Source organism: Cervus canadensis, chromosome 16, assembly GCF_019320065.1.
Source record: "Cervus canadensis isolate Bull #8, Minnesota chromosome 16, ASM1932006v1, whole genome shotgun sequence".
NCBI lineage: Eukaryota > Metazoa > Chordata > Mammalia > Artiodactyla > Cervidae > Cervus > Cervus canadensis.
The window spans coordinates 36,161,138-36,187,212 of record NC_057401.1 but is presented as its reverse complement, the minus strand read 5'-3'; the positions used below and the strand labels follow the sequence as shown (position 1 = coordinate 36,187,212).

General features: G+C 38.7%; 2 protein-coding genes across 8 annotated transcripts in view; both read right to left on the bottom strand.

Annotated features, from left to right (window-relative positions):
* Positions 1 to 5,750, bottom strand: part of NADK2 (NAD kinase 2, mitochondrial) — a 47,897-nt gene extending 42,147 nt beyond the window's left edge. Inside the window, exon 1 of one of the 2 annotated variants that reach the window (XM_043488775.1) lies at positions 5,302 to 5,750. In XM_043488775.1, the coding sequence (XP_043344710.1) occupies positions 5,302 to 5,601 (300 nt within the window). In that variant the 5' untranslated portion in view covers positions 5,602 to 5,750. The remainder of the gene's footprint in view (positions 1 to 5,301) is intronic. The other variant, XM_043488776.1, reaches the window with a different exon arrangement.
* A 6,233-nt stretch (positions 5,751 to 11,983) lies between these two features.
* RANBP3L (RAN binding protein 3 like) overlaps positions 11,984 to 26,075 on the bottom strand; it is a 53,349-nt gene continuing 39,257 nt past the window's right edge. Inside the window, exons 9-15 of one of the 6 annotated variants that reach the window (XR_006273413.1) lie at positions 23,268 to 23,370; positions 22,782 to 22,912; positions 21,114 to 21,234; positions 19,234 to 19,376; positions 15,735 to 15,924; positions 13,904 to 14,023; positions 11,990 to 13,667 (exon numbers count right to left, since the gene is read on the bottom strand). Coding sequence is in view for 3 of the 6 variants with exons in the window: in XM_043488972.1 (XP_043344907.1) it covers positions 13,624 to 13,667; positions 15,735 to 15,924; positions 19,234 to 19,376; positions 21,114 to 21,234; positions 22,782 to 22,912; positions 23,268 to 23,370 (732 nt within the window). In the remaining 3 variants the exon portion in view is untranslated. Of the gene's footprint in view, positions 14,024 to 15,734; positions 15,925 to 19,233; positions 19,377 to 21,113; positions 21,235 to 22,781; positions 22,913 to 23,267; positions 23,371 to 26,075 lie in introns of all 6 variants that reach the window. The other 5 variants (XM_043488970.1, XM_043488972.1, XM_043488969.1 and 2 more) reach the window with 5 other exon arrangements.

Here is a 26,075-nt window from a genome sequence, read left to right as displayed (position 1 = left end):
AATAACCACAGATCATATGCTAAAGTGGAAAACTCAAAAGGATATGCATTATGAAAATACAGTGAAGAATACCTAACACAACCTTGACGGCCAGAGCAGGGCCCAGCAAGGTTATCAAGGATGGCTTCCTGTGAGAGGAATGTGTAAACCTCACCCTACGGCAAGAACAGTGGTCCCCAACCTTTTTGGCATCAAGAACATTTCACAGAAGACAATTTTTCCACAGATGAGGGCAGGACGTGATGGTTTCAAAATGATTCAAGCACATTACATTTATTGAGTTCCTTGAGCAGGAGGCAGAGACTAGTCAGTAATCAGGGCAATAGGGAGGACTGTAAATACAGACCAAGCTCCTCTCCTTTGCCTGCTACTCACCTCCCACTGTGGAGCAGGGTTCCTAACAGACCACCAGCCAGCAGAGGTCCTTGGCCAGGCGGGTGGGGGAGGGTGGAGTGGGGTAGGGTTAGGGATCCCTGGGCTAAAGGATGAAGGAGGATTCAAAGCAAAAGGGGCTACAAAGGTGAAGACATTGGTGAACGCAAATCAAACTACCCTGAAACACCATTTTTCACCTACAGGTTAACAAAAACCCCAAAATGTGCTAAGCTGTTTATGAAAAAATAAGTACCTTCATATATTGCTGGTGAAGGTATACACTGGTACAGCCTCTAAGGGAAGCAATTTGGCAATACCAATTAAAATTTCAAATTTCTCTCACTTAGCAATTTCACTTTTAAGTACTTAGAGCTTGATTCATTAACACAAATTATTATTTGTGTTATTCAATAACACAAATCATTTGTTATTCAATAACACAAATTATTATTATTCATTACATAGTATATTTTAAAAAACTAAAGTATTTGCACACAATAAGTACTATGTACATACTAAAAGGAAGAAGGGGCAGAATAACTTAAATAATATGTTAGCATTGAGTAAAGGGAGATGGGATAAAGAAAAAACATTTCACTCTGTGGGTTTGTATGTACAGATTATTTCTGAAAGAAAATACAAGAAATTAACATTGGTTACTTTCAGGGACAAAAACTGAGTGTCCATTGACAAGAATAAGAGAGTTTTCACTGTATACTCTTCTGTATCTTTTACATTTTGAACCATTTTAATGTGTTACTGATACATAAAGAAATTAACTAAATAAGCACATCATCTAATGGAAACTAAAGCAGTGTGAAATCAATGGAAAATGAAGTTCTAGACAAGAACTGATGAGAAATGAAGTTTAAGAGGTGGACCCAAGTCACTTCTGAAAAGACCTTGTTTTTAGCACACGAAGGATAATAAAGGTTCACCTACAATAACGTTTCTCAAAGTGTGATCTGGGAACCAACTGCAAACCTGGAGAGCTTGTTAAAAATGTGAATCCCTTAAGCATCAGCAGTCTTAAGGGTATGGTTCAGAGCCCCAAGTCTGGGAGTTCTCCACAAACTGAATCTTGACATTTGAGGGGAAGAAAGAAAGATTCCGGTACCTGCATTCTAACAAATTCCCTGGGTGTCTCTATAGGTTACAGGGAGCTTTTGAGGCGTTCTAAGCAGAGGGATAAAGTGGCCAGATGTTCACTTTGGATAGACTACTCAGGTTCCTGTGTCTGGAAGATGTGAAAGGAGTGAGGTTCCGTTGCAAAGCTCTGGCATGGCTCCAGATCGTGTTCATTCATTTGATAGATACTCCTGGTGCATACACTACACTCACTGCACATGTGGCAGAAACGTTATCTGCCCAAGAACTACAAGTTGCACCACTGTTTTCAGAGTAAGGAGAACACAATCCAAGGCGCTGCATCTCCCAAATCTGCTAAGAAGGCAGTAACTAGGAAGAACTTAAGCCAGTGACAGAGGGACTACTAAATGAAATGATGCTATCCCATTAGGACACTAATTTTAAAAGAAATTAAAAATGGAAACCATTAAAAGGAGTTGATTCTGGGGTTATATGACTTGGAGCGGAGCCAGAGAAAGGTGGAAATGGTTCATTTGTTATTTGGCATATATTAAAATACTCTGAAATAAAACATTCTCTTTGGCCAATAGGTGTGTTTACGATGGCAAAATCCTTTCCAATCAGTTTCGATTCATCCAAAGGTTTAGTTTGTGAGTGGCATCAACCCTGTTAATATAAGCTCCACATCCACTGACAGCTACATCACTTATGAGGCAAGTGTAATAAAATAGTTTAATTAGTCCTTGCAAAGTTTTGAGCCAGTAAAGGTAAAATCACTGACTATAAATTTATTCACAAGAAAAGTCACTTATCAGTTAGGGGGAAAGGAAATGCAAGAACTGAAAATAAACCAAAGTAAAACCAATATGAATGAGCAATGAAAAGTCAAACTTTCACCCAGTCTGTTTATGCTTTATCAACTAAGAAATATTTCCTTTAATTGTTTATGTTTCCACAAGGTTAAAGAACCATGAAGCTTCAGGGTATGAAATTATACTTGCACTCTATCCCTCATCTTTCATTTTCATTTTAACAAATACCCTAATAGAGATCTATTTTGCCACAGAACAATCAACACCACCACCACAAAAGAGAACCATCTGCTATAAAACTTCAGGTTACCAAGACTCCATAGACACAGCCAGCCACGGTGCCAGAACACTCATGGAAGCACTTGGTGACTTTCTTTTATACCCAATTCACATGATTCATATCCCTCAGTATCTTTTACCCCAGCAAAATAGCAAACAACATTAACCATATCACTCCTATCACAGAATCCCATTTTAGAACAATTTCACACAGTCCAGTATTGTTTGGCCTGTCCCTGAACTCTGGTACGGGCTCCACCTAATACTGTTCCATTCCAAATGTGTTGTGGTTTAGTCGCTAAGTCCCAATTCTTTGTGACCCCACAGACTGTAGCCTGCCAGGCTCCTCTGTCCATGAGATTTCCCAGGCAAGGATACTTGAGCAGGTTGCCATTTCCTTCTCCAGGGCATCTTCTCGACCCAGGGTTCAAATCCATGTCTCTTGCTTGGCAGGAGGATTCTTTACCACTCATTCACCTGGGAAGCCCTTCATTCTGAATACTGGCCTTAATATAAATACCTCACATCAGTTACAGACAAATCCAATAAAACTTAGTTGAAATGATAGTGACAGCAGCTATTTCAAAACTCTGTTCCACAGTCCAGAAGTGTTACTTCAAAAGTGTTCTTATTCCAGACAGCATACTCAAGCAATAGGCAAATATTTACCCATTACAGATTTCTCTTCAGATGCTCAAAGTGGGTGTACCAGGTAGTTCGATTTTGAAAGACTTGATTTGCCTTACATTTTAAAAAGTTTTGATTAGTGGTAATCTAGTTCAGAGACCCAAGAATTAATCTAATTCAGATGCCACTCACATCGTGAGGCCTTATACAGGTTATTCAGAGTCTTAAAATATCAGAAAGGGCCTTGGAGGCTCTCTAGTCCAATCCTAGTATTTCACACAGTGAACTAGGTAGACACACCCTGAAAACTGACAGCGCCTCACCAAAAGTACCACTGTCACCAAGGAGCCCCAGAAAAGTTAAAAAGCAGCAGAGGAATCTGACCACACAGGACCTGGGCCTGGCTCCAGGCTCCTGACCCCCAATCCCACACACTGATCATGCCAACCAAGTGTACTGTTTTTAACTGTTGTGGGAGGCTTCCACAAAATTGTTATGAAGAACATATTTATGCATATACAGCACTTGACAGCTTCTAAAAACTATAACAGATCTGCAGAATTAGGAGCAGGACCCAAAGGGCACCACCTCTTTCCCAAATCAGAAACACTTACTGCTCACCTTTTTATTCCCTGCCTCACCCTCAGCTTCATTCCTTTAACACAAACTCCAACCTCCTGCTCAAACTGTTTCATTTACTCTTTAAATGACGCAAATGTTTTCTATAAACTGCTACCTTCAAACACTTTAAGGAGAGAAATGTACACCTAGCATTGCCATCAGATGAATACAGAGGCCCTCCTCAATTAACTCATTAAACAATGAAGCTAAATATTGAAAACAGTCAGTACTTATAGCTGGGGCTACAGTCTATGGGGTAGCAAAGGAGTCCAACAGGCCTGACCAACTAACACTTTCACTTTCTGGAGCAGATTGCCATTTTCCTTCTCCAGGGGTTCTTCTCCACCCAGGGAATGAACCTGGGTCTCCTGCATTGCAGCAAGATTCTTTACCAACTGAGCCACCAGGGAAGCCCTTCGTTTTGATAACTCCACAAAACATTACCAAAAAATTGCTGATGATTGCCAACCACAAGTTCAGGACCAGAGTGTCTATTCTGGTACAGAATGCTACAGGATTATGGATATAGGCAATTAATTCCAAAGTCTTTTGGGGTGGTGTCAACAATTAAGAGATTTCCAACGGAGATTTTTCCAGATATACTGTTCATCTAGAAACATTCTCCTTTTCCTAAAGTGGGTGTGGACATGGGATCAAACACTTCAAAAATAAGAGTGAAAGTAGGTAATATTCACCACCTTAGGTGTATTTACATACTTTGCAAAGATATTAATAAACAACTATACCAAACACTGTCTGCTGTGGAGGCATTACTACACTATAGACATAGGCGCTGTATTTACCTGCCTTCGTTTGGACCTTTCTATTTAATAACATACATTCAAAGTCAAATTTCTCCCTTGCTCTTCCTAGCACTGGAGACACGTGAGCTTTTAAAGCAAACTCCTAGAACCTTGTCTGAGGACCACGTTCCAGCACAGAAAAGGCTGAAGCCGACTGGCTCTCCGGAGTGCCCCAGGCCTGGCAGTCGTGCCCAATAAAAGGGGGTGTGTCCGCGGTACCAGAGCCTCTTTTCCGCTGCCCGCAGCGGCACCCAAGGGCCCCCTTTGCCCTCGGGGCGGCCTGGGGAGAGAGTCCCAGAGCATCCAAGCTTCTGATCTACCTCGCTCCGGGTTGTTTAAAGGGGGTGTGGGTGGCGAGGGCGCAAATGAATCCCCAAACCTCTCCCACAGTGGGAGTCCTTCTCCCACCCAAGGTTCCTCCAGACACCCCCGGCTTGGGGGCGGGGGTCTTCACACTAACAGTGAACCTGTCCCTCTCTCTAAACACACACACACACACACGCACGCTGGAGAGGGGAGCCTACGAGCGAAGCAGGAGGGAATGGAGGGTAGCCTGTAGGGCAGGCCTGGCATCTAACATGCCCCGGGAAGAAGGGCTGTCCCGAGAGGTCTCGCCCGAGGGGGCGCGGCCGGCCCCCCAAAGTCGCGGCCCAGGCCCGGGCCAAGACACAAGAGCGGGGGCCGCCGGGACCCACCAGCTGCTTCAGGTCCTCCTCCGAGAGCTCCGCGTAACGGTATCGCTGCTGCTCGAACTCGTACCGGGTGGTTTTGGCCACCACCACCACCCGCGACGGGCGGAAGCCGCCGTCGGGGCGGCTACCACAGCCCGCCAGCTCGCGCGGCTGCCCGTGCCCCAGGTGCCGCCGGCCGCCGCCTTCACAGCCAAGCCACGGCCGCGCGGCGGGGCCTCCCGCGCCCGGCCCCCTGAGCGCCGCTGCCCGGCCCCCAGCCACGCGACGACAGCTGCCCAGCAGGAAGCCTCGGTAACAAGTCATCGTCGGCCCGGCAGCGGCTGCAGGCCTCGGCTCCCCGCCGGCAGCACTGCGTGCCGTCCGCGCCGCTCCGGCCTCCGGGTTCCCGCCAGGCTGGCAGAGGTTAAGTGCACAGCAGTGCGTGGCCCGCGCCGCGAGGAGGACGTGCCCAGACGTTGACGGGGGCGGGGAAAGCCGGGCGATTGGGAGTCCGGAGAGTCCAAGAAGAAGGTGGGCGGGGAAAAGCGGGAGGCCTCCCACTGGTGAGGCTGTGTTTGTTTGGGTAGCCTTTTCCATCCACGCCTGCGCAGTGGCCACTTTCCCGCCCGGGGACCGACCTCCAGCTCCACCCATTTCCCCCGCGTCTGCACCCGCCCCCAGGCCAACTCTGTAAGCCAATCAGAACCCGCAGCGGTTTTGGAGGCCGAGGCGCTTCGGGGATTGGCTGAGGCCGGGGGAAGGGCTGGAATTCTATTTGTTGTCGGAGCTGCACCCAGCTGGAACTGGTCTTAGGTGGCGCTGGGCCAGCGAGTGCGGTTTTAAGCGCCTGGCGGGAAAGCACGTGCGGCCGCAACTCCTGGCTCTGGATTCTTTTTCGTTACTGTAGATAGACCCTTTGTTCCTTCCTGCAGTACTGAGTGGCTGATGTGTCCGGCTCCGGGCTAAGGTCTGAGGAGACCGACTTAGGAATCGCTCCCCTATTTGCGGGGCCTAGTGCAGAATGAAAACGCAGAGTCCCTTGTTCAGAAACTGTTAAGAATTGCAAGGGAGAAAGAGAGCAGTTGGCCAAGTACCAGGCACGGCTAAGCATGGGGCCCTGTGGGGCTGCGCAGGTGGCAGCTACTACTAACCTACAAAAAAACTATAACCTCTCCCTACCTTCCCCCCCCCGGGGGGGGGGCGGGGGCGGGGTTAGCCTTTGAGAAAGAGGCTGAGGGATAGACGAGTCTGGGCAAGTGGAACATTTCTAGATGGAGAGATACGGTTGTAAAAGTAGATAGGAAAAGAGTGAAGGGTTAAGAATGTTAATAATTTGGATCTTACTCTGTAGGCAGTGAAAGTCGCTCGGTCATGTCCGACTCTTTGCGACCCCATGGAATAGTCCATGGAATTCTCCAGGTCAGAATACTAGAGTGGGTAGTTCCCTTCTCCAGGGGATCTTCCCAACCCAGAGATGGAACCCAGGTCTCCCGCATTGCAGGCGGATTCTTTACCAGCTGAGGCACCAGGAAAGTCTAGTAGGCAGTAGTTGACCTTTTGGAGGCTTTTAACTGAAATGAAGTGAGTCCTGAGAGCAATGTTTGATGATTACTGATCTGGCTTTGGAATGTGGAACAAACTAGGAGGCAAGAGAAGGAAGGGCGACTTGGGCACTGTTGACATAGTTACACTTAGATCCGAGCTATAGAGTAAAAGTAATGAAAATGGAAGAAAATGCCCCTGTTACAAGAGGAGAATCAAGTGGCAGTGCAGATCCTAGTGTCCGTCCCTCCTGCTCTTTAGGTCTATTTGTTTTGGCACCCTCTTTGCTTCTTTGTAGTCCTAGCACTATCGGTAACTAGCTCCTGGACTTTGAGCAGGTTGCTTCATCTTTCTGGGACTCGGATTCCTCATCTAAAAATGAGGGAGTTGAGCTAGAGTGATTCCAAGGTTCTGCCAAGCCCAAATTGATTCCAAATCTGTGACTTTTAGTTTTCAGCTAGCCACTACCGCCAGCATTCATTCATGGGTTCACTGAATACTTACTGAGTCCCTACTATGTGCCACATAGTATATTAGACTGAAATACACAATGGAGTCTGATAAATGTTTGCTTTTAATAGGTCACTTACCCCTTCTGACCAGCTTTGCCTCATAGCAGCTGCTAATAGTGATTTGCAGGGCACACTTAAGCATACCTCTTAACTTCTGTAGGATGTGTTACTCATTTGTAACTTTGAACATTCTCAGGGTCCTTTCTAGTCATACTATTTCATTACTTTATAATTCCTTAGCTATCAGGAAGGAAGAAAAGGGAGAGGTCACAGATTACACTGCAGTTTGACGCTTGGGTGACTAGCAGAAAGCCAGTTGATCCATTTGATAGAAAAAAAAATGAATCTAGAAAACCTTTTGGATCAAAGTCTATGAGTTTTGTTACGCATATGCAAAATTTCAAACCCCGTTTCTTCTGATTTCACCATTAAGTACTCAAATATTTAGATCTCCCCCGTTTTCAGCTACAAACTTGTCTACACTGACATCTTCTCATTTGATATATCTGTCCCTTTGTCCATTGTTATTTTTGGATCCCATCTTCTTCCACCTTCTCAAAAATAATACTCCATCAAGTTATCACCTTTATTATACCTTTAATTATCCTTCTCTATTGGACTTTCCTCTTCACTATTTAAACATACTCATGTCTCAGACATCTTTAAATTAAAAAAAACAAACAGCCATCTAAGCCCTAGCTCTTTATATATTGCTGGTGGCTCAGGTGGTGAAGAATCTGCCTGCAGTGTGGGAAACCTGGGTTCGATCCCCAGGTTGGGAAGATCCCCTGGAGAAGGGAATGGCAACCCACTCCAGTACTCTTGCCTGGACAATCCCCGTGGACAGAGGACCCTGCTGTGCTACAGTCCATGGAGTCACAAAGAGTCAAACATGGCTAAGTGACTTTCACACACATGTCTTCTCTTTATAGCTAAGATTCTTGAACGAGTCATTGGTTCATTATTGGTCAGCATCCCTGCCTCCTACTTATCCATCATCCTGTTGTAATCTGGTTTCTCCCAACCACTTTACTGCTATTTCCAAGGTGACCAAATATCTGTAACTTGTAAGACATTTATCAGCCCTTAAATGACTTGGTCCTTCATTTGAAATGGTTATCATTTCCTTTAGAAATTTTTACTCTGGTTCACAATGCACCAATCCCTAATGGTGTTCTGCCCATCCCTCTGTCCTCTTTCTGAGCTATTCCCGAGCTCATCTTTAGGACCTATCCTTCCCTTTCCTTTCCTTCCATTTTGTCTCTGTCTCTCTCTCCCTCTCCACTCTTCTTTTTTTTTTTCTTCTTCTTTTTTTTCCCCTCTCCACTCTTCTGCACAAGCTTATTTACTTTTGTGTAGTGAAAAGAGCCTGGGTTTGGGATTTTAAAAGACCTTGGTTCAAATCACAGCTTTACTATTTATTACTTTTGTCAATCTTGAACTATTCCCTTAACCTTTGTGAGCCTAATTCTTCATTTACAAAAGAAAACAGCTTCCTTGTAAAGTTATAAATAATATGCACAAATGCCTAGCCACATGCCCATTATGAGGTATACACGTGGCAAATTTTAGCCCTCTTCATCTTCCATGACTTCAGCTACTATCAGTATCTTTAGCCCAGCCTATGTCCAGAGCTTTAGATCCTTATTTCTAGCTTCCTGTTGGATAATACCTCTTGAGTCTTATATATATAACACATGTTAATGGAGATCAAATTATATTTGATTGCCTGCTATTGGTGAGGTACCCTGCTAAGTGCTAATGATAAATAAAAGGTAGTCTCTCCCCTTGAAGAACATACAGTCTGTGCAATGGTAAAATTATACACAGGGTGTTATAGAAATTTGGAGGAACACATCTTAGCTTAGCCTAAGTGGAGTTAGGGAAAGCTTTCTGGGAATGTCTCAAGCTAAGTAATGAAGAATGAGTTAGGTATTAGGCAGAATCAGCAAGAGTAAGAAAGGAATTCCACAGAGTAAACAGTGTGTGCAAAGGTATGAAGTAATAAAATAACAATTCTGAAAACCTAGAACATTTAGAGGGAGGCAGGCAATGGTGGGAGGTGAGGCTAGAGATTTAAGACAGAGGAAAGATATGAAATGTTATATCCATGCTTAGGAACTTGACTTTTATCTTCGGTATGCTAGGAAGCCTTTGCAAAGATTATGAACAAATTTATTAGAAGAAATACAAGCAGTGAGTACATATCTAAAGGCTCCTCAGCCTTATTAGAAATCAGAAAAATGCAAATTAAAGTAATAGTGAAATAGTCTTTTATGTCCATTAGATTGGCAGATAGCAAGAAATTTGGGTGATCCTGTGTTTGAAACTATTATACTATCAAGTATTTATTAGGCTAAATATTTGCCAGTTATTTCTATAACTCTTCCAATGCTGTAGTTTCCAAGTATCATCTTAGAAATGTCAACTACGTTCAAGTATTCACGTCTGTGAATTCCACATATGATGTCAAAAATTACCATTGTGAATTTCACGTATGATGTAGAAAATCACCAGTACTGTGGGTTTAATCTGGCCATGCAAAACAAACTAAAGTGTTGGCATTTGTGGATTTAATATCAGTTTCAGCTACCCGCAAACAACCAAAATAATGTTTGAGTTTCATACTCAGACGCCATCCAAGACAAGGCTGGTATTATTTTCTAGTGAATAAACTTACCCAGTTGGCCACATCTCAAGCAAGCTTTATTGTTCTCAATGTTTTATGGGGAAGAATTATAATTGTTATGTTCACAACTTGAAGGTTTACAAAAGTTAAGATTTATCCTTCCCAATCATTACAACCCCTCCAGCTCACTTCGTGTATGTTCTAATTCTGAAAGATATATACCACCACCCTCTGGCTTTCTGAAACATGACATCCACATACTCTAATATAGGATATTAGTCCTTGACAACTAAGGGTTCCTGGCTTTGGCAGTAATGGATGTAAAATATTTAAGAGAGAATATTTTGCTGGTTTATAATTAAGCTGATAACTTGGTATAAAATTACTCTTGAGGGGCTTCCCTGGTGGCTCAGTGGTAAAGAATTCACCTGCTAATGCAGGAGACATGGGTTTGAGCTCTGGTTCAGAAAGATCCCACACACCGTGGCTCATGAGCCTGTCCTCTAGAGCCCAGTAGCCACAACTGCTGAGCCCACACACCAAGAGCCCATGCTCCACAACAAGAGAAGCCACTGCAGTGAGAAGCCCATGCACCTCAACTAGAGAATAGCCCCTGCTCACCTCAACTATAGAGAACCCAGGTAGCAATGAAGACCCAGCACAGCCAAAAAATTAAATAATTAAACAGTACTATTGATAGAAAAAATGTTTTCTGTCAGAATGTTTAGATCAAAAGAAATGAATTTAGATTTAGAAATCTAAATTTAGAAAATTTAGGAAAGAATGTTTAGATTAAATATATAATTAGATGTCATATTAAATATATCTAGAGTGTATTTAGAATAATCAATATTCTAAAATATTGGAAGAGTATTTATCTAAGTAACTGTTAAGAAAAACTGGTTCTATGAAAGAAGATGTGTGCTTTGAAGTCACCTACCTTGTAATTTGTAAAAATAAATATCATTAGATGATTGATCTCTTCACTTTAAAGAGGAGGAGGACAAAGGATACAGAAAAGTCAAAAAGAAGAAGGCTAGATGAAGATATCAGGAAGATCCCCCAGAGAAGGGAAAGGCAACCCACTCCAGTATTCTTGCCTGAAGAATTCCATGGACAGAGGAGCCTGGTGGGCCATAGTCCATGAGGTGGCAAAGAGTCAGACATGACTGAGTGACTAACACTTTCACAGAGCAGAGATGAAGATGTAGGACAAAGAGAAATTATAAGATGTTCCTATTTCTATTATCACCCCAAAATATTACTAAATATATGCATAGAGAGTATAAGGAGGAACAGTAGAGTGGAAATGGGTTGAAAATCATAAGGTAAATATGTTTCTACTTTTCATAGCCATGCCATAATCTTCAGATAAAATGTTTGAGGCATTGAGAAAGTTCATCTTCACACTAAACACGGGGCAAGGAAGAACATGTCAGGAAGATAAAGAAAATCTGTTTCTTTTCTTTACGTTAACAATTTAGTATAATCCTAGTGTTCCCATACCAGCTAAGATCTTAGAACCAATGCTTTAATATCTTCTCAGATGTCTCCCAATTTATGTTATGCTTCTAAAGAAAAATTTCCTCTGAATTTGTTCTGCATCAGAGTCACTCTTTTAGAATTAAAAAAAAAACCAAAACTTAAAATTCCTGATTTTCCATTCTTTTGATTCTTCCTTCATGTTAGAGCTCTTCTTTATTGTTTTTTTCCTTCTCTAGACATTTTCTCTCTTCCTCTCTCACATTAGCTTCTCTTCAGTTCCTGAGTCATTGCTTAATTTAGAAGTAAAGGATTTTATTACTATATTTCTTCTATAGTCACTGGAAGAATAAATGAAAGTTAGATACTCTTAGTAGTTACAGAGTTACAGGGAAAGAGTAAAACTTGCAACAGTTGTAACATACTAGTTAAATTATAGTCTAAAAGAGTAATTGAAGTTTCATGTGCTAAGCTTTCAAGCCTGAGTTCAGATTTGACAATAAATGCACATATATAATTGCTTTTACTATTATATATGGCAGTATAATAAAATAATGTAGCTTTTTTTTTGAAAAAAGTATATTCAAATGTATATTTCCAAATGAATATTATTCTCCAACAAAGAAATGAAGCTGTAATGTTATTCCAAATTTTTTTTAGAACATTTTAAGAAATAATTTTGTAAGTGTGAATTATTTCTCATTATGGACTAAATGTTTGTGTTCTTTCAAAATTCATCTGTTGAAGGCTACTTACAAAGTAGTGATATTTGGAGATGGGGCTTTAGGAGGTAATGAGGGTTAGAAGAGATTATGAGGGTAGGGCCCTGGTCTAATGTGATCAGTGTTCTTATAAAAAGAGACACCAAAGAACTTGCTCTCTTTTTCTCCCCACTCACTCCCTGTGCTCCCACAAGAAAGTGGTCATGTGAGGTGGTAGACCCTACCAAGGTAACTCTACAAGCCAAGAGGAGAGGTCTCAGGATGAAACCAACCTGCCAGCATCTTGATTTTAGACTTCCCAGCCTCTAAAACAGTGAAAAATAAATTTCTGTTGTCTAAGTCACCCAATTTGTGGTTTTGTTATGGAAGCTTGAGGAGATTAAGATGCCCTTAAAGGAGTATTGTTTAGGGGAGATACTCAGAAGTCATTTTGATGCCATGGGGTGATCATACTGGATTGAAAAATGCCATGTGGCCATAAGTAGTGATGCTGATTTTCTTGTTTACTCCTAAAGTGTCTCTGAAACACATCTCAAAGGAAAAGCATCAAAATTCTGTTGTGTGAAATTATTGAAATTACTGTGGCTTACCTTAATAATGGCATTTAAAAAAAATTAATTTGTCTACATATGATATATTTGGTTTTTTTCAAGTCTTTGTACAGCCACACCTACTAGAATATTAATGGAAATTTAATTATATAAGTTAAAGCAAAGAACACATTAACATATTTCAGTTTTTGTATACTTACTATTTTAATACATAGGTAATGTATTTTGCTCATTCCTTCAACAAAAATTGGATACTGACCTTGAGTCAAGCATATATTAAAGTGCAATAGACATAAATGCAAGAATAGATATTCTCTTTAAAAGAATTTACACCATGAATAAATAATCTTATAGAATTAGGGAATCCAAAGGTTAAATGAAAACGTACATTTCCCATAAGAAAAAACATGATAGAATAACATGTTATCATGCAGTTATAATGTTTTTCAAAGAAATGACTCTGGAACTTTTGTAAAATATGTTTTATGGCTAGACAATATATGACTGAAAAATAAATACCTTAGTGAGATATTTATCAAATCCAGCAATTTACAGTATTAACTATTGTATCCATCAGTGTGATGAATAGTCCAAATTAGTAATCAAATATTATTCTAAATTAACTTCTTTTAAAATGATAAATTTTGAACTTTCATAGGCCATGTGTTTCTTAAAGTCTGCCATTTTCTTCACAATAATCAAAATATAAAACCTCATAATTATTATACTACATGAGAGAAACATTTTAATTGCAACAAATTATATTTCTTAAATTTTTCTGTTAAATCATTCAAGGAATGAATAGGATCTTCTCATTTAGTGATTAGGATGGTTTAGTTTTTTTCAGTAAGGTGATTTTTCTCAATGACGTGTTTTCTTTGTAGATGTTGTCATGTTCATAGCAGTACTCATGAACAGGCAACCGACTGTCTGTGGGTCCACCTAGAAGAATCTGTGATATAAATTTAAAATTGAATATAACTGAACATGAATACTCATGAATATGCATGCTATCAAGGAAATGAAACATATAGAATCTGTATGTTTTAAGTAACATTTGGAACTGTTCCTAATTATAAATGTAATATTTTCATATAATTAAACCTTCCCTTGATTCATGGGCAACAAAGTAAAAAGCCAGACATTTTATTGCTTCCATTACATTTAGCATTTATGTACAACACTTACTGGAGAAAGTGCTAAGTGAAAAGTTAGCAAGAAAAGATGGGTTCATATGATTGACATTTACTTTCCCTTATTCCCATTGTTTCTCATTTTGTTTGAAGATAGTCACATATCACCCCTTTCCTGAAATGAAATATGGTAGAATATAGGATCTATTCATAAACATGACATTTGTTGATGAAATAATTTTGCCACTTAATCTTAATTACAAGTTAACATTTTTAATTTATCAGTTCAGGCATTCAGTCATGTCCAACTCTTTGCAACCCCATGACTACTACAACATGCCAGGCTCTGTCCGTCACCAACTCCCGAATCCTGCTCAAACTCATGTCCATTGAGTTAGTGATGCCATCCAACCATCTCATCCTCTGTCATCCCCTTCTCCTGCCTTCAGTCTTTCCCAGCATCAGGGTCTTTTCCAATGTGTCAGTTCTTTGCATCAGGTGGCCAAAGTTTTGGAGCTTTAACTTCAGCATCAGTCCTTCCAATGAATATTCAGGACTGATTTCCTTTAAGATGGGCTTCCCTGGTAGCTCAGCTGGTAAAGAATCTACCTGCAATGCAGGAGACCCCAGTTCAGTTCCTGGGTTGGGAAGATCCCCTGGAGAAGGGAATAGCTACCCACTCCAGCATGCTTGCCTGGAGAATTCCATGGACAGAGGAGTCTGGCAGGTTACAATCTATGGGATCACAGTCGGACATGACTGAGTGACTTTCACTTTCACTTTTAATGGATACCAGCTCATTTTCTAATAGACCTCATTCTATTGTTGACAATATAAATGTTATAATGATTTTAATTTATAAATTTTGTATAGTTAAAAAATAATTAAACCTTTTATTTAATAGTAACAAGAAAAGTCATATTCACTTAGTTCTTTGGCTCAGAGTCTAGCAGGTTATGATCCTGCTCTGCATGTTTCATGTATTCTTCCTTTTGATTACATTTTTAGTACTAGGCCAAGGAAGCTATTTCATCAAGTTTTGCACATGTTCTTTGATAGATTCTTAAATTATGTATGATTAAAATAGCTTTAATAAATGATCAAAAACTGGGGAAATGCCTGCTAATACACTATTTTTGTAAGTCCTTTGTCAGTCCTCCTCAGAGCAAAATTCAGGGCTAAATGAAACTATTACTGAAAATACTTGGATGACTTTATTGGAATAGCTCTATCTGTATAATAAAGCTGGGCTTATTGTTTCCTTGACAAGGTTTTTCTCCAAATATAGTGATGGATTTTAGTTTTAAATTCACTCATCAGGACAAGCACTAAAATCTAAAAATCCATTAACCAGAGGTTCCACTGCCTGTTCAATTTACCAATCCTGGTGTAATTAAAGAAACAGCACTTTTTGCCCTAAGTAAAGAAGGTCTTTGAGAATAAAGCAGTCAAATTCCGAAAAGGGAATAAACAGGGTTTATCAGTGTTTCAAGCCAGATTTGCCTGTTGGCTCCATTACCAGTATTTATAATTTCTCTTATTATGGCCAATAATAGGAGAATGAGAACAAGTGAAGAGAAATATGAATATATGATTAGTTTCAGCATAGCAATGAATACTTTACATTGTAAATATGGTTTTTTATGAGACGTATATGCAGATGATATGCAGGTACTACAATTAGACTGACTTTTGGTGAAATCCCAATACAGGCCACTGTAGAAGTCTGATTTTCAGACCTGCTTCTCAGATCCAAACATCTAGGGCTCTAACCCCCACCCACTTTGAACAGACAAGTTCCACTTTTTAAAAATCTGTATCCTATAAAGTGTTGTGAATAAGATCTCTTTCTTAAACCTCAAACCAACAGGAGAAAAGTCCTTTACCTGATCTAGTTTTAGTAGCTTGGATGAGATCCTCTTCATCCTCGTCACAGCTATCATAGTTGAACTGTTGGAGAACTGTCTCTGACTGGCTTTCAGTTTGATTTGCATCTGTCTGCTTGTCGAAGCTTCGAAGTGCAACAAGACGGTGATGGATGGCTGCATGCAGACGTCCTGTGTCTTTGGCACTGGCCTACAAGAGGTAAATTAAATGTGTTAAGAATATAAGTAACTCAGTGATAGCCACACTTTACAAATTTGTAATCTTTCACTTTTAATAAGGAAAGAATTATATGGCATAAATCTAGAATGTAAATAACCCTAGAAACAAAAGGGTAAAGAGCCAGTTCATCTTGAACCAAATTGAATCCTAACATAGATAATTTGATAAGAGGTCCCAATCTGTGCCTTTTAAACTGAGAAAGTGAAATTTTGTGATTTGAAGCTTATATTTGAATTTGTGTTAAGACCATTTTTCCTCCAAACTATGTTACAGTGTAGAAAATCAGAGAGTTAGATGGGGGAAAAAAAGACTTTCATTTCCTTTACATCACTTGCTTAGACAGCCCTGAAAGCTGCATGTGGTGGTTTAGTCACTAAGTCACCCGCCAGGCTCTTCTGTCCACGGGATTTTCCAGTCAAGAATACTGGCGTGGGTTGCCTTTTTCTTCTCCAGGGTATACAGGGGATCTTCCTGACCCAGGGTTGGGACCAGGGTTTCCTGCATTGCAGGCAGATTCTTTACTGACTGAGCCACCAGGGACACAAGCTGCGTAGCTCCACAGAAAGCTCATTCAAAGGGTCTGTGATGTTGTACCATAAATACATCAGAGGTCCTTGCTTTCTATACTTTTCTGTTTTTCCTTTTCAGTACTTTTTCTATTTTTACTTTTACTATTAATATAAAAAATAATGGTGAGAATAACATTGGTATAACATTTGCTGTTGTTATAGTCTTTTATTTTTTTCAATCCTTATAATAAAACTGTAGGTTAATTATTTAACAATAATTTATCTGCTAATTTTTATATTAATGGAAGCATATAGTACAGATATTAAATAAATACTTGCTTCGCTTTCCCCCTACAGATAAGAAAATTATGGCTCAGAAACGCACAGCTTAAAAAAAAAAAAAAAAGAAATGCACAGCTTGTCTGAGTCTACACAGCTAGTTGATGGATTGGCTGGGACTTGGTTTTCATCATCAAAGTCAGCACTCCTTAAGGTAACATGTCAGTGGCTTACATTTTTGGATCTTTTCACAGTTTCAAAGAAAATCTGGGAAAAGTTTTCTCTTTGCTAATCCTTCGAAGAGCTACCAAATATTTCAAAGCCAAGAACTGAGGAGTGAATCAACTACATGCCAACTTTTTGAGAGAAGAGTCTTACAGTTTTTTGTTAGTATGTTACTAAGCTGCCTTAATTATTTGTAGGGAAAAAGTACAAATGAAATAAAATGTTTTTGTGTCTCATATTGTATTAGATATATAGCAGGTGTTGAGTAAATATTTGTTGACTTTTCACTAATTTAATTTTTTATATTATGTACAAAGGTATAATTTTTCTTCAGTAAGTTAATTAACAAAAATTATTGAGAGAGTATTTGTAATTGAAACAAATACTGTTCTGCTGCCTTGATTTTTTTTTTTTACATTAAAAGTTAAATATGTCTTTCACTGGTGTAGAGTGTATATATACATATATATGCATATTGCCAAATTCATTCAGGTATTTTCATTCAAGAAATTCAGAACAAGAAGTAAAAGCACAATGGTATATATTTTTTGAACAACAAATTTCCAAAGCTTAAAAAAATTTCCAGGAAGTACCATAAGAAAATGCTATTGAAAATGAAAATTGCTTCAGTCTTTATAGAGATAAATTTGTCAAGACAGTCAAAACCTTTTCCCAAGAAAAATAACATGTATGTACATAGAGGATTCTTTGCAGAATTTATAATAATGAACACATTGTATTACCTAAGTATTTAGCAAAGTGGAATTAGTGGAAATAATTATGGTATATAATAGAACAAATTATTTTCACCTATAAAAGAATTCTTGAAGAATGGACTACAATTTAATAACAGAAAACACTCATTTTCATTGATAAGTGAAAAAGTTACATATGTGTATTTCACAATCAAATGTTAGCTATTTAATCTTCTCCATCAGTTTATTAAGTACATTATTATTGTCTTCCATTGGTAGATGAGTAAAATCATGTTGAGGAAGGCTAAATTACTTGTCTGAAAGTCATACAGTATGTATAATATGGTACGCATGTATATAAACATACCCACACATATATATATTATCATATAAATATATATTATAAAACTAAAATATAAGACCAAAATGTTAATAGTGACCATCTCTAGGAGTGGAATTTTGGATGATTTTTATTGCATTTTGTTTGCTAATATCTAAAAATTACCCTACAGTTTAAAAAGTCAGAATGAGCCAGATATTGAGCAGCAGAATCTGGTCATAGTTTAATCTAATCTAATCATAGTCTCAGTATCAGACTTGGTCTCAGGCAGAGTGCTTTACCCACTCAAAACCAGGGGCATCTGGTCTAGCAGAGTATCCAATATTATCTGCCTAAATGGTAAACAGGGTTTAGGCATTTTACTCTAAGATTTTAATACTCAACATCACTTATGCCTAACAGTGCACTAAAATCTCTGGTTTTTCACCAGTGGCCTCTTGCCAACTTTTTTTTACCATTATTATGTGGAAGCCAGTTTACTTGTATTATCTTCTTCTACCTGAGTCACTTGGACACTCAGGCTTCTGATACTCAGCATGTGGGGGATATCCACCCTTTTTTCTCACCTGACTCATTTCAGCTTTGTCTCTTTTGCCTGGATCTTATGCTTGAGGTCAAGCATTCCTGCTGCCAGAATAGCTAAAGCTGTTGCGAACCTGTTACCTTGGAGATTGACTCAAGTCCAGAATTGGAAATTGCTATTGGACTGGTTCTTTTAACTTGCTAGCCCTGTGTTTTTCCATTTCTCACTGGTTCCTTTCCAGTGATCTCAAAGCCTCAATGTCAGCACGCAGTGTAAGCATCGGGCTGTGGATTGTGCGGGCCTCCTAGGAGCCAATCCTGACAGTAGTATCTCTGGTGATTTAGTAAGACTGCTGACATAATTTTAACAGTAAAGAAAAATGGAGACATTTGACAGCATATACCAATACAGCTGTCTTAAGACCAGTACCAATTGACTACTTTAAATTGGTGTTAATCTCTAAACTTCATATCAAATTTAGGTCTGGTATAGACTAGCGTGCTGCAGTCCACGGGGTCGCAAAGAGTGGGACACGACTGAGCAACTGAACTGGACTGATTTGAACTGATTAGACTATAAACAACCATAATAAATGACTGATTTTTTGCCAGTGGTACAGGTTAGTATAATAAAATGGAAAAAAAAATTAGTGACTGCAGTAATCTATAAATATAGGATAATCCTCTATCACTGAAATTTGTCACTTACCTGAATTAAAAACACTTTGACGTTATAGTCTTCTAAATCGGTAGCTGTTATTTGTAAATTTTTGTGATTTGCTCTTTGAATCTGCATCTGAACCCAGAGTTTGCTGTTGAGAATCAGCCTCAGGCTGCCTTGATTGCGCATAACTAAAATAGGAAGGTGAATTTATCAGGCTTTAGAACAGTTGATTCCTTAGCCTTTCAGAGGAATTTGCCATTATGAAAGCAAATAAATCTCGTAGTTGTTTTTCAGACTCTGTTTTCATTACTAAATTGCAATTTAATTGACTAGATTATAATTTGGTTTCAAAACTGAGCTTTATTATGTTGGAGGACTCTTTAGCTTAAGTGCTAAAAATGCTATATTCTTTCACTGTAATATTTTTAAATGGTTAAATTTTAGAATTCCATTGAGGACCTAATGATCAGAAGAATATTTACCCAAGAATTGCTCACAATGGAGAAAACTGAAACAAAATCTTGAAGCATTCAAAAAATGAAATTACTTAAATGATAGTACAGGTATTGAAGATATTGTGACCTCATTAAGAATACTGAAGAAAGGTAATTATTAATGTAGAAAGATGACCATGGTATACTATATAAAAGAAAAAATCAGATTAGAGAGGAATATAAACACCATGTATCACAAATTTTTCAGTGTTTTGTATACATTAGTAGTAGTGTTAGTCACTCAGTTATGTCCAACTCTTTGCGACTCCATGGACTGTAGCCCGCCAGGCTCCTCTGTCCCTGGAATTCTCCAGGCAAGAAATCTGGAGTGGATTGCTATGCCCTTCTCCAGCGGATCTTCCCAATCCAGGGATCAAACCCAGGTCCCCTGCATTGCAGGCAGATTTTTTACCGTTTGAGCTACCCAGGGAGCCCCACATTCATTGTATACAAAGTTCTTAAGAATATATTTTGTTAGCAGAGGCTAGCTACCACAGGAAGACAGGCCTGTGAGTAATTAAATTTTTTTTTTTCTTTTTTGTCAGTCCATATTTTCTGTCTTCTGAATGGACATGTATTACCTGTATAGTTTTTTTTTTTTTTAAAGTTGTTTTGTACATTTTTTGGCAGGTAGTGGAAACAGAGAAATTAAACCAGAGTAGGAAACAACTAATACCTGCCTTGGGAATTATACTTACGTCATTTAGAAACCTGTTTCCCCGTGATCCTACTCTCTTAGTCTGAATTCTATTCCTTTCTCCCTTCTTGAGCTTGATATCTGAATCTCAACAAATTCAGTTTGGACCTCTGAACAATGCCCAGTGTGTCTCTTGGATGCCAGAAACCTCCTCAACCTTGCAGTTTGGCTGACCAGATTCTGACCAACACTCTGCGTGCAGGATTCAGTAACCACACATCTTTATTTACTTGGAAATTGACCTTTCATCCCAATCCGCATTCTGCACTTAGAATGCCAAGAATAAATTACAGGACAAATACTCTCTTTTAGAAAAACTATTCCACTTCAAAACTAAATCCATCATATTCCTTTAAATAATAATGAGATCACTATTTAGGTGTGTGTTGGGCTAGTCAAAGGTGCTTTATGTGCATTTTCTCACTGAATTCTCAAACTCACTCACTAATTCATGGACTTCTGTTATCTGCATTTTTAACTGATGCAACTAGAGTAGAAGGAGATTAAGTAATTTATCCAACGTCACTAGTTAGTGATGGAGCCAGACCTGGAACCTGTGTGGTCTGACATCAGAGCCTACTTTAAACAGGAAGCTCCTATAGTACCTTAAAAATAATATTGTGTTCAGCAGTCTAATCTATTGACACATAACACACCTCCAGAAAATGATGTGTAACTATATTGGAAAATCTTCCCTGAAAAATAGTGACTTGCTTTACAAAGTGATTCCTTACTTAATCTTGACTGGAACGTTCCGCAATCACTGCTTGCTGTGTCATTCAGTCTCAAAGCTCCTCTGCCCCTTTCAGTCCAGGACTGTGTTGTTTTGTTGAATATAAAAAGCTTGCAGTTGATCTAAAGGAAAAAAAATTTTTTTAATGTCAAAATATGAAACATTTTTCAAAGTGATTTCTTTCCTATGCTATAACACTTTTGTCTGATATCTTATCAGAATAGCCTTTGTTAATGATTTCTAAACCAGCTTTAAAATTGTATTTAGTTTCTAAAACAATACAATTTTTGAATAGTTCAAACATTAAAAAGCAAAAAGACGTACAAAGTGAAAAGTAGCTCCACCAATACTAGTTCCCATCTACCAACTTTCATCCCCTACAACAGTTGATCACTGTTGCTAAATATTTTGTTTATCCTTCTAGAGATATTTGTATGTATATACATGTCAATATGTATATATTTTCCTGTTTTTTTTCTATAACTGGTAGAATACATACATCTGCATCTTGCTTTTTCACTTAACGATTTATCTATGTATACCAACTTTTAAATTAAAGTGTTATTTGAATCAGGTGATTTATCTGAAAATTAAGGAATCATGGAAGTATTTGTGTGCTTTAAAAATTTTAATAAATATAACATCAGAACTAGGATGTGATACCACAGAGTACCATACTATAATTTAATGCTTACCAGTGGCTCTCAAATACTACTGTGTACAAGAATCCCCTAGATGACTTGTTAATAATATAGTATGTCAGGGCCTCACCCCAAGTGACTACTTCAGTGAATCTGGGATTAATCTGATCTGAGAGTTATGCTGTGAGACACACTTGTACAGTAAATATATCAGTAGATCAAGGGAGAAGAAAACAGGAATGAAGAGAGTTTGGGGTAAAGCAGATGGAGAAAGCCTAAGGGAAATCTGTGCTTTGTTGAACATGATTGAGGTGTAGTAATTACATTTCATATGCCAAGACTGATAGCTACACCACTCATCGTTCAAATCCTATTTGTGATACTATATACCACATCTTTGAAATTCTTGATTCACGTGCAATTCAAAACTTACTTAAAAGAACTTTTAGGATAAACAACAAGGTCCTACTATATAGCACAGAGAACTATAGTCAATATCCTGAGATAAACCATAATAGAAAAGAATGTAAAAAAGAAAGTGTATATATGTATGAGTCACTTTTCTATACAGCAGAAATTAGCTCAACATTGTAAATCAACTTTACTTCAATTTAAAAAAAGAGCTTTTAAAGGAAAAAAAATTTTTATTATCTTCAACTGAAATCAGTTTATCTCTCTGCATTTTTAACTTTCAGTGTAAATAGAATTTTAAACCATATGATAATAACTGATAATCAAGCTAACATGAAAAGTATAAAATATAGGTCTGCAGTTACTTTAAGACTGGGTCCTTGGCTGTCTTCTTTCTGAGGGACTAATATGAATGTAAAGCCAGTAATCCATTTTCCTGCAAGTTACACATACAAATGTAAGAATACAACAAAATGTTGGTTTAATATTTGAAAACCTCAAACATTTTAATTTAAACAGCCAGGTCTTTATGAAAACTATACTTCTGCCTTTATCTTTAAAGATGTCTCTGCTGAGGGTAACTTTATTCCAGAAAAAGCAATACACAATATACAGACCTCTAACACATTGTGTTCTGCCTCCTCCCCAGTTATAACATCAATTTTCTCCAGCAAACATTTTGGTGATGGTTTAAAAGAGAAAGCAGTAGCTGATTCAATTAGGGATATATTTTCAATAGTGTCTGTTGCTAAGAGAAAATAGAGGGAAAGAACACATAAAATGCCCCATTTTATCCACTGTGAAAGTTCTTTTTTGCCCCTCTTAACATGCATGTCTCCTTAGCTTTTTATAACAATGAGTGTTTCCAAAAAATCAAACTGCTTGTGTTTAGGTATATCTCTTTAATGATCCCCCTATCATGAAGTCCAAGAATTATTAAGGCTTTTATATCATGTAACCAAATTTATATGCTTTAATCTTCACCAAAGATTCTAAACAATGGATTTTGGTTTTTTGTATTTTACAGATATTAAACAAATGACATGGAAAAACAGGAAAGATACTAGTTGAATCAGATGTTTTACAAATGAAATAATTCTTACTTGAGTTTGGAGAGTTGATAGGAATTTTTAGAGTGAATTTGAATGGTTTTTCCTTGATGTATGAATCACTTTCGAGTTGAGGCTGAGTGAGTTTTTGAGTACCCTGGGTGGAAGAAAAAGATGTATTGCTTAATTTTATCTCCATATATTTGCAGTAACCCAAGAGATACTTTTGTTCTTCTGTCTCAACGTGGCAAACAAACCCAACAGCTCTGTTTTTGTTTTGGGGTCCTCTTGTGCTGAATGGGAACTCCTCCCCATTGTTAGAAAACCTTGGTTCTGATCTAAGGAAACAGTCTAGTTACCACCAGCCTTCTTCAGGTGGCATCTAGTTCCAGGGACAATGGGAAACCTTTTAGAGACCCACAAGGAGGTAGCAGGTGCTCCAGGCTACCACTACCAACAACCTGGTGCCTTGAAGGAAGTGCAACCCGTGTCACTTTTTCAAATTGTTTCAGTATTCCCAACAGTCCATTCTTTCTACCCATTTAATGTAAAAAGTTAAAAAGTTGTCCAAAGACCCCACTAGCTGTCTCCTCAGATCATCATTACAGAATGAATCCTAACTTTTCCTCTGACACAGCAATCACTTTTAAGGCTGCACACCTGGGGCTTTTGCACATGTGTTATAATCGACACCCGTGTGAAAAAAAGACCAAGTAATTGCCAGGACATTGGCAACCTCCCACATGGTGCTTATATAGCTCCCTGCAGAACAGGGAGAGTTGGAGGATACTTCAGAGCTTAGTTTTAAATCTTTTCCCTTATGAATTCAAGATTCTTTCATTTTATTTAACTGGGTCTCAAGATAATCTGTTAAAATTGGTAGAGATGGGTATAATTATTTCCATTTTAAGAAAACAGAAACTAAAGCACAGAACGTCTAATGACTCACTCTAAAAGCACATAACCAGCAAACAAATCAGGAGGCATCGTGGCCTTCAAATCATAGGGCCACAGGATTACAGGATTAACTAAAGGACAAACACAGGTGATCTCTTACAGCTCCTGCCTTCCTAGAATGTTATCCGCTTAAGAAGACAGGAAGCTCAGGTTCCTTTGTAAGTCAGCCTTGAAGTACTCATAGGAAAGGCACACAGGCACCTACCTCCTCACGCCAAATCTATAATCCCCATCGTTGTTCATTTGTACTGGTATCTCTCTCTCTCTGTTCTAGACTACAGACAACTCCAGAGGACAAGGTTCAATCTGGCTGTATGTTCAAATCACCTGACATCTGACCTCACCCACAGAGATCCTGATCTAATCAGTTTTGGGAGGTGACCAGGCATAAAAAGTCCTCTGAATGCTCACCAGATGATTATAATATGCCACCAAACTTGAGACCAGTGCCAATGCTTTATGTATCATAAAAACACAGACGGTGTGTTAACCGTGTGTTAAGTGAGTCAAATGTTAAAGCTGATCCCATGAGGTCTGAAGAGTGTTATATTTGTGTCTGTGACATCTTACAGAAGCTATGACTAATCTAGAATAAATGTGCTTAAATATACTGCCTGCAACTTCACTTTGGAAGTTGGTCCATTCTGGTTCAAATCCAAAGATGAGGGTCAACAGCTCTAGGATTGCTGGAGCCGACCTTCATCTTGGGAGTGACAGAAAGGCACTGCTCAGCTGAAGGGCTGTGATGCTTCTCTTGGAATTGGGGTTGAGCCTGAGGTAGGTGTAGAATAAACAAGATCTTAAAACTGACTGGTTTGATTAAAATCTTGGAATAAACAGACCTCATGAGTTGGTCCTTTTGTTATTCTGAGTCATAGCACAGGTTTTAAAATCTGTGCGTTCTCCATGGGATTCTTCACGTAGTTAATAGCCCTAAGACAAGATAGCATCCTTGTCTTATCTCAGTTTAGATTCTGGTCTGGATGAAAGTGCAAAGAGTATTAAGATGTGTTGGGCCAAATAAAACCATGGGCATATTTGCTCCATAGCTTCCATTTGGCTATATAATTCCCCACTGTAGATCATGCTCTGTTTTAGAAACATACCCTGTGGAGGACAAAGCAGCAACTGCCTCACACAGGAGGATTGTTGTTTAGTCACTCAGTCGTGTCTGACTCTGCTGACCCCACGTACTGTACCCTGCCAGGCTCCTCTGTCCTTGGAAATTTCCAGGCAAGAATACTGGAGTAGGTTGCCATTTCCTCCTCCAGGGGATCTTCCTGTCCCAGGGATCAAACTCATGTCTCCTGCATTGGCAGGTGGATTCTTTACCACATGGGATGCCCCATGTAGGAGCATACTTAAGGAAGATGGTAATAATAGTCAGGCGGTTCCACTTGGCAAATATATTCCCATAAGCAAGTAAAATACTATGATTCCCTCCTACAGCTAGCAAGAAAAAAATCTGTCAGTGTAATAACTTGAAGGGGAAGGTTGTGATTAATGAGAAAAAAAATGCAAATAATTTTAAATCCATCTTGTTATGGAAATGCTACTGAAAAACTATATTAAAATATCATAACCAGTTGAGCTTACTTAACTATTGTAGATAATTCTAGGATTTCCTTGGGTACCTTTGATTTAATGCAAATCAAAGAAGTATTTAATATTTCTTATCAGTAATAATGTTATAATTAGACAATTCCCTTCCTCTGTGGGTTCTTGTCTATTATTCTAACAACTAGAATTTGCTTCCCAGGAGAATCTTTCCAGTTAAAGATAGGAAAATGTGCCTTTGAACTCAGTAGTTAAAAAGTATCCTCCAGTTTAACATTGTTTTAATTAATTTGCCTTTAGAAATTAGAAGTTACAGCTCTCTATACAGTATCAGAAACATTTGCCAAA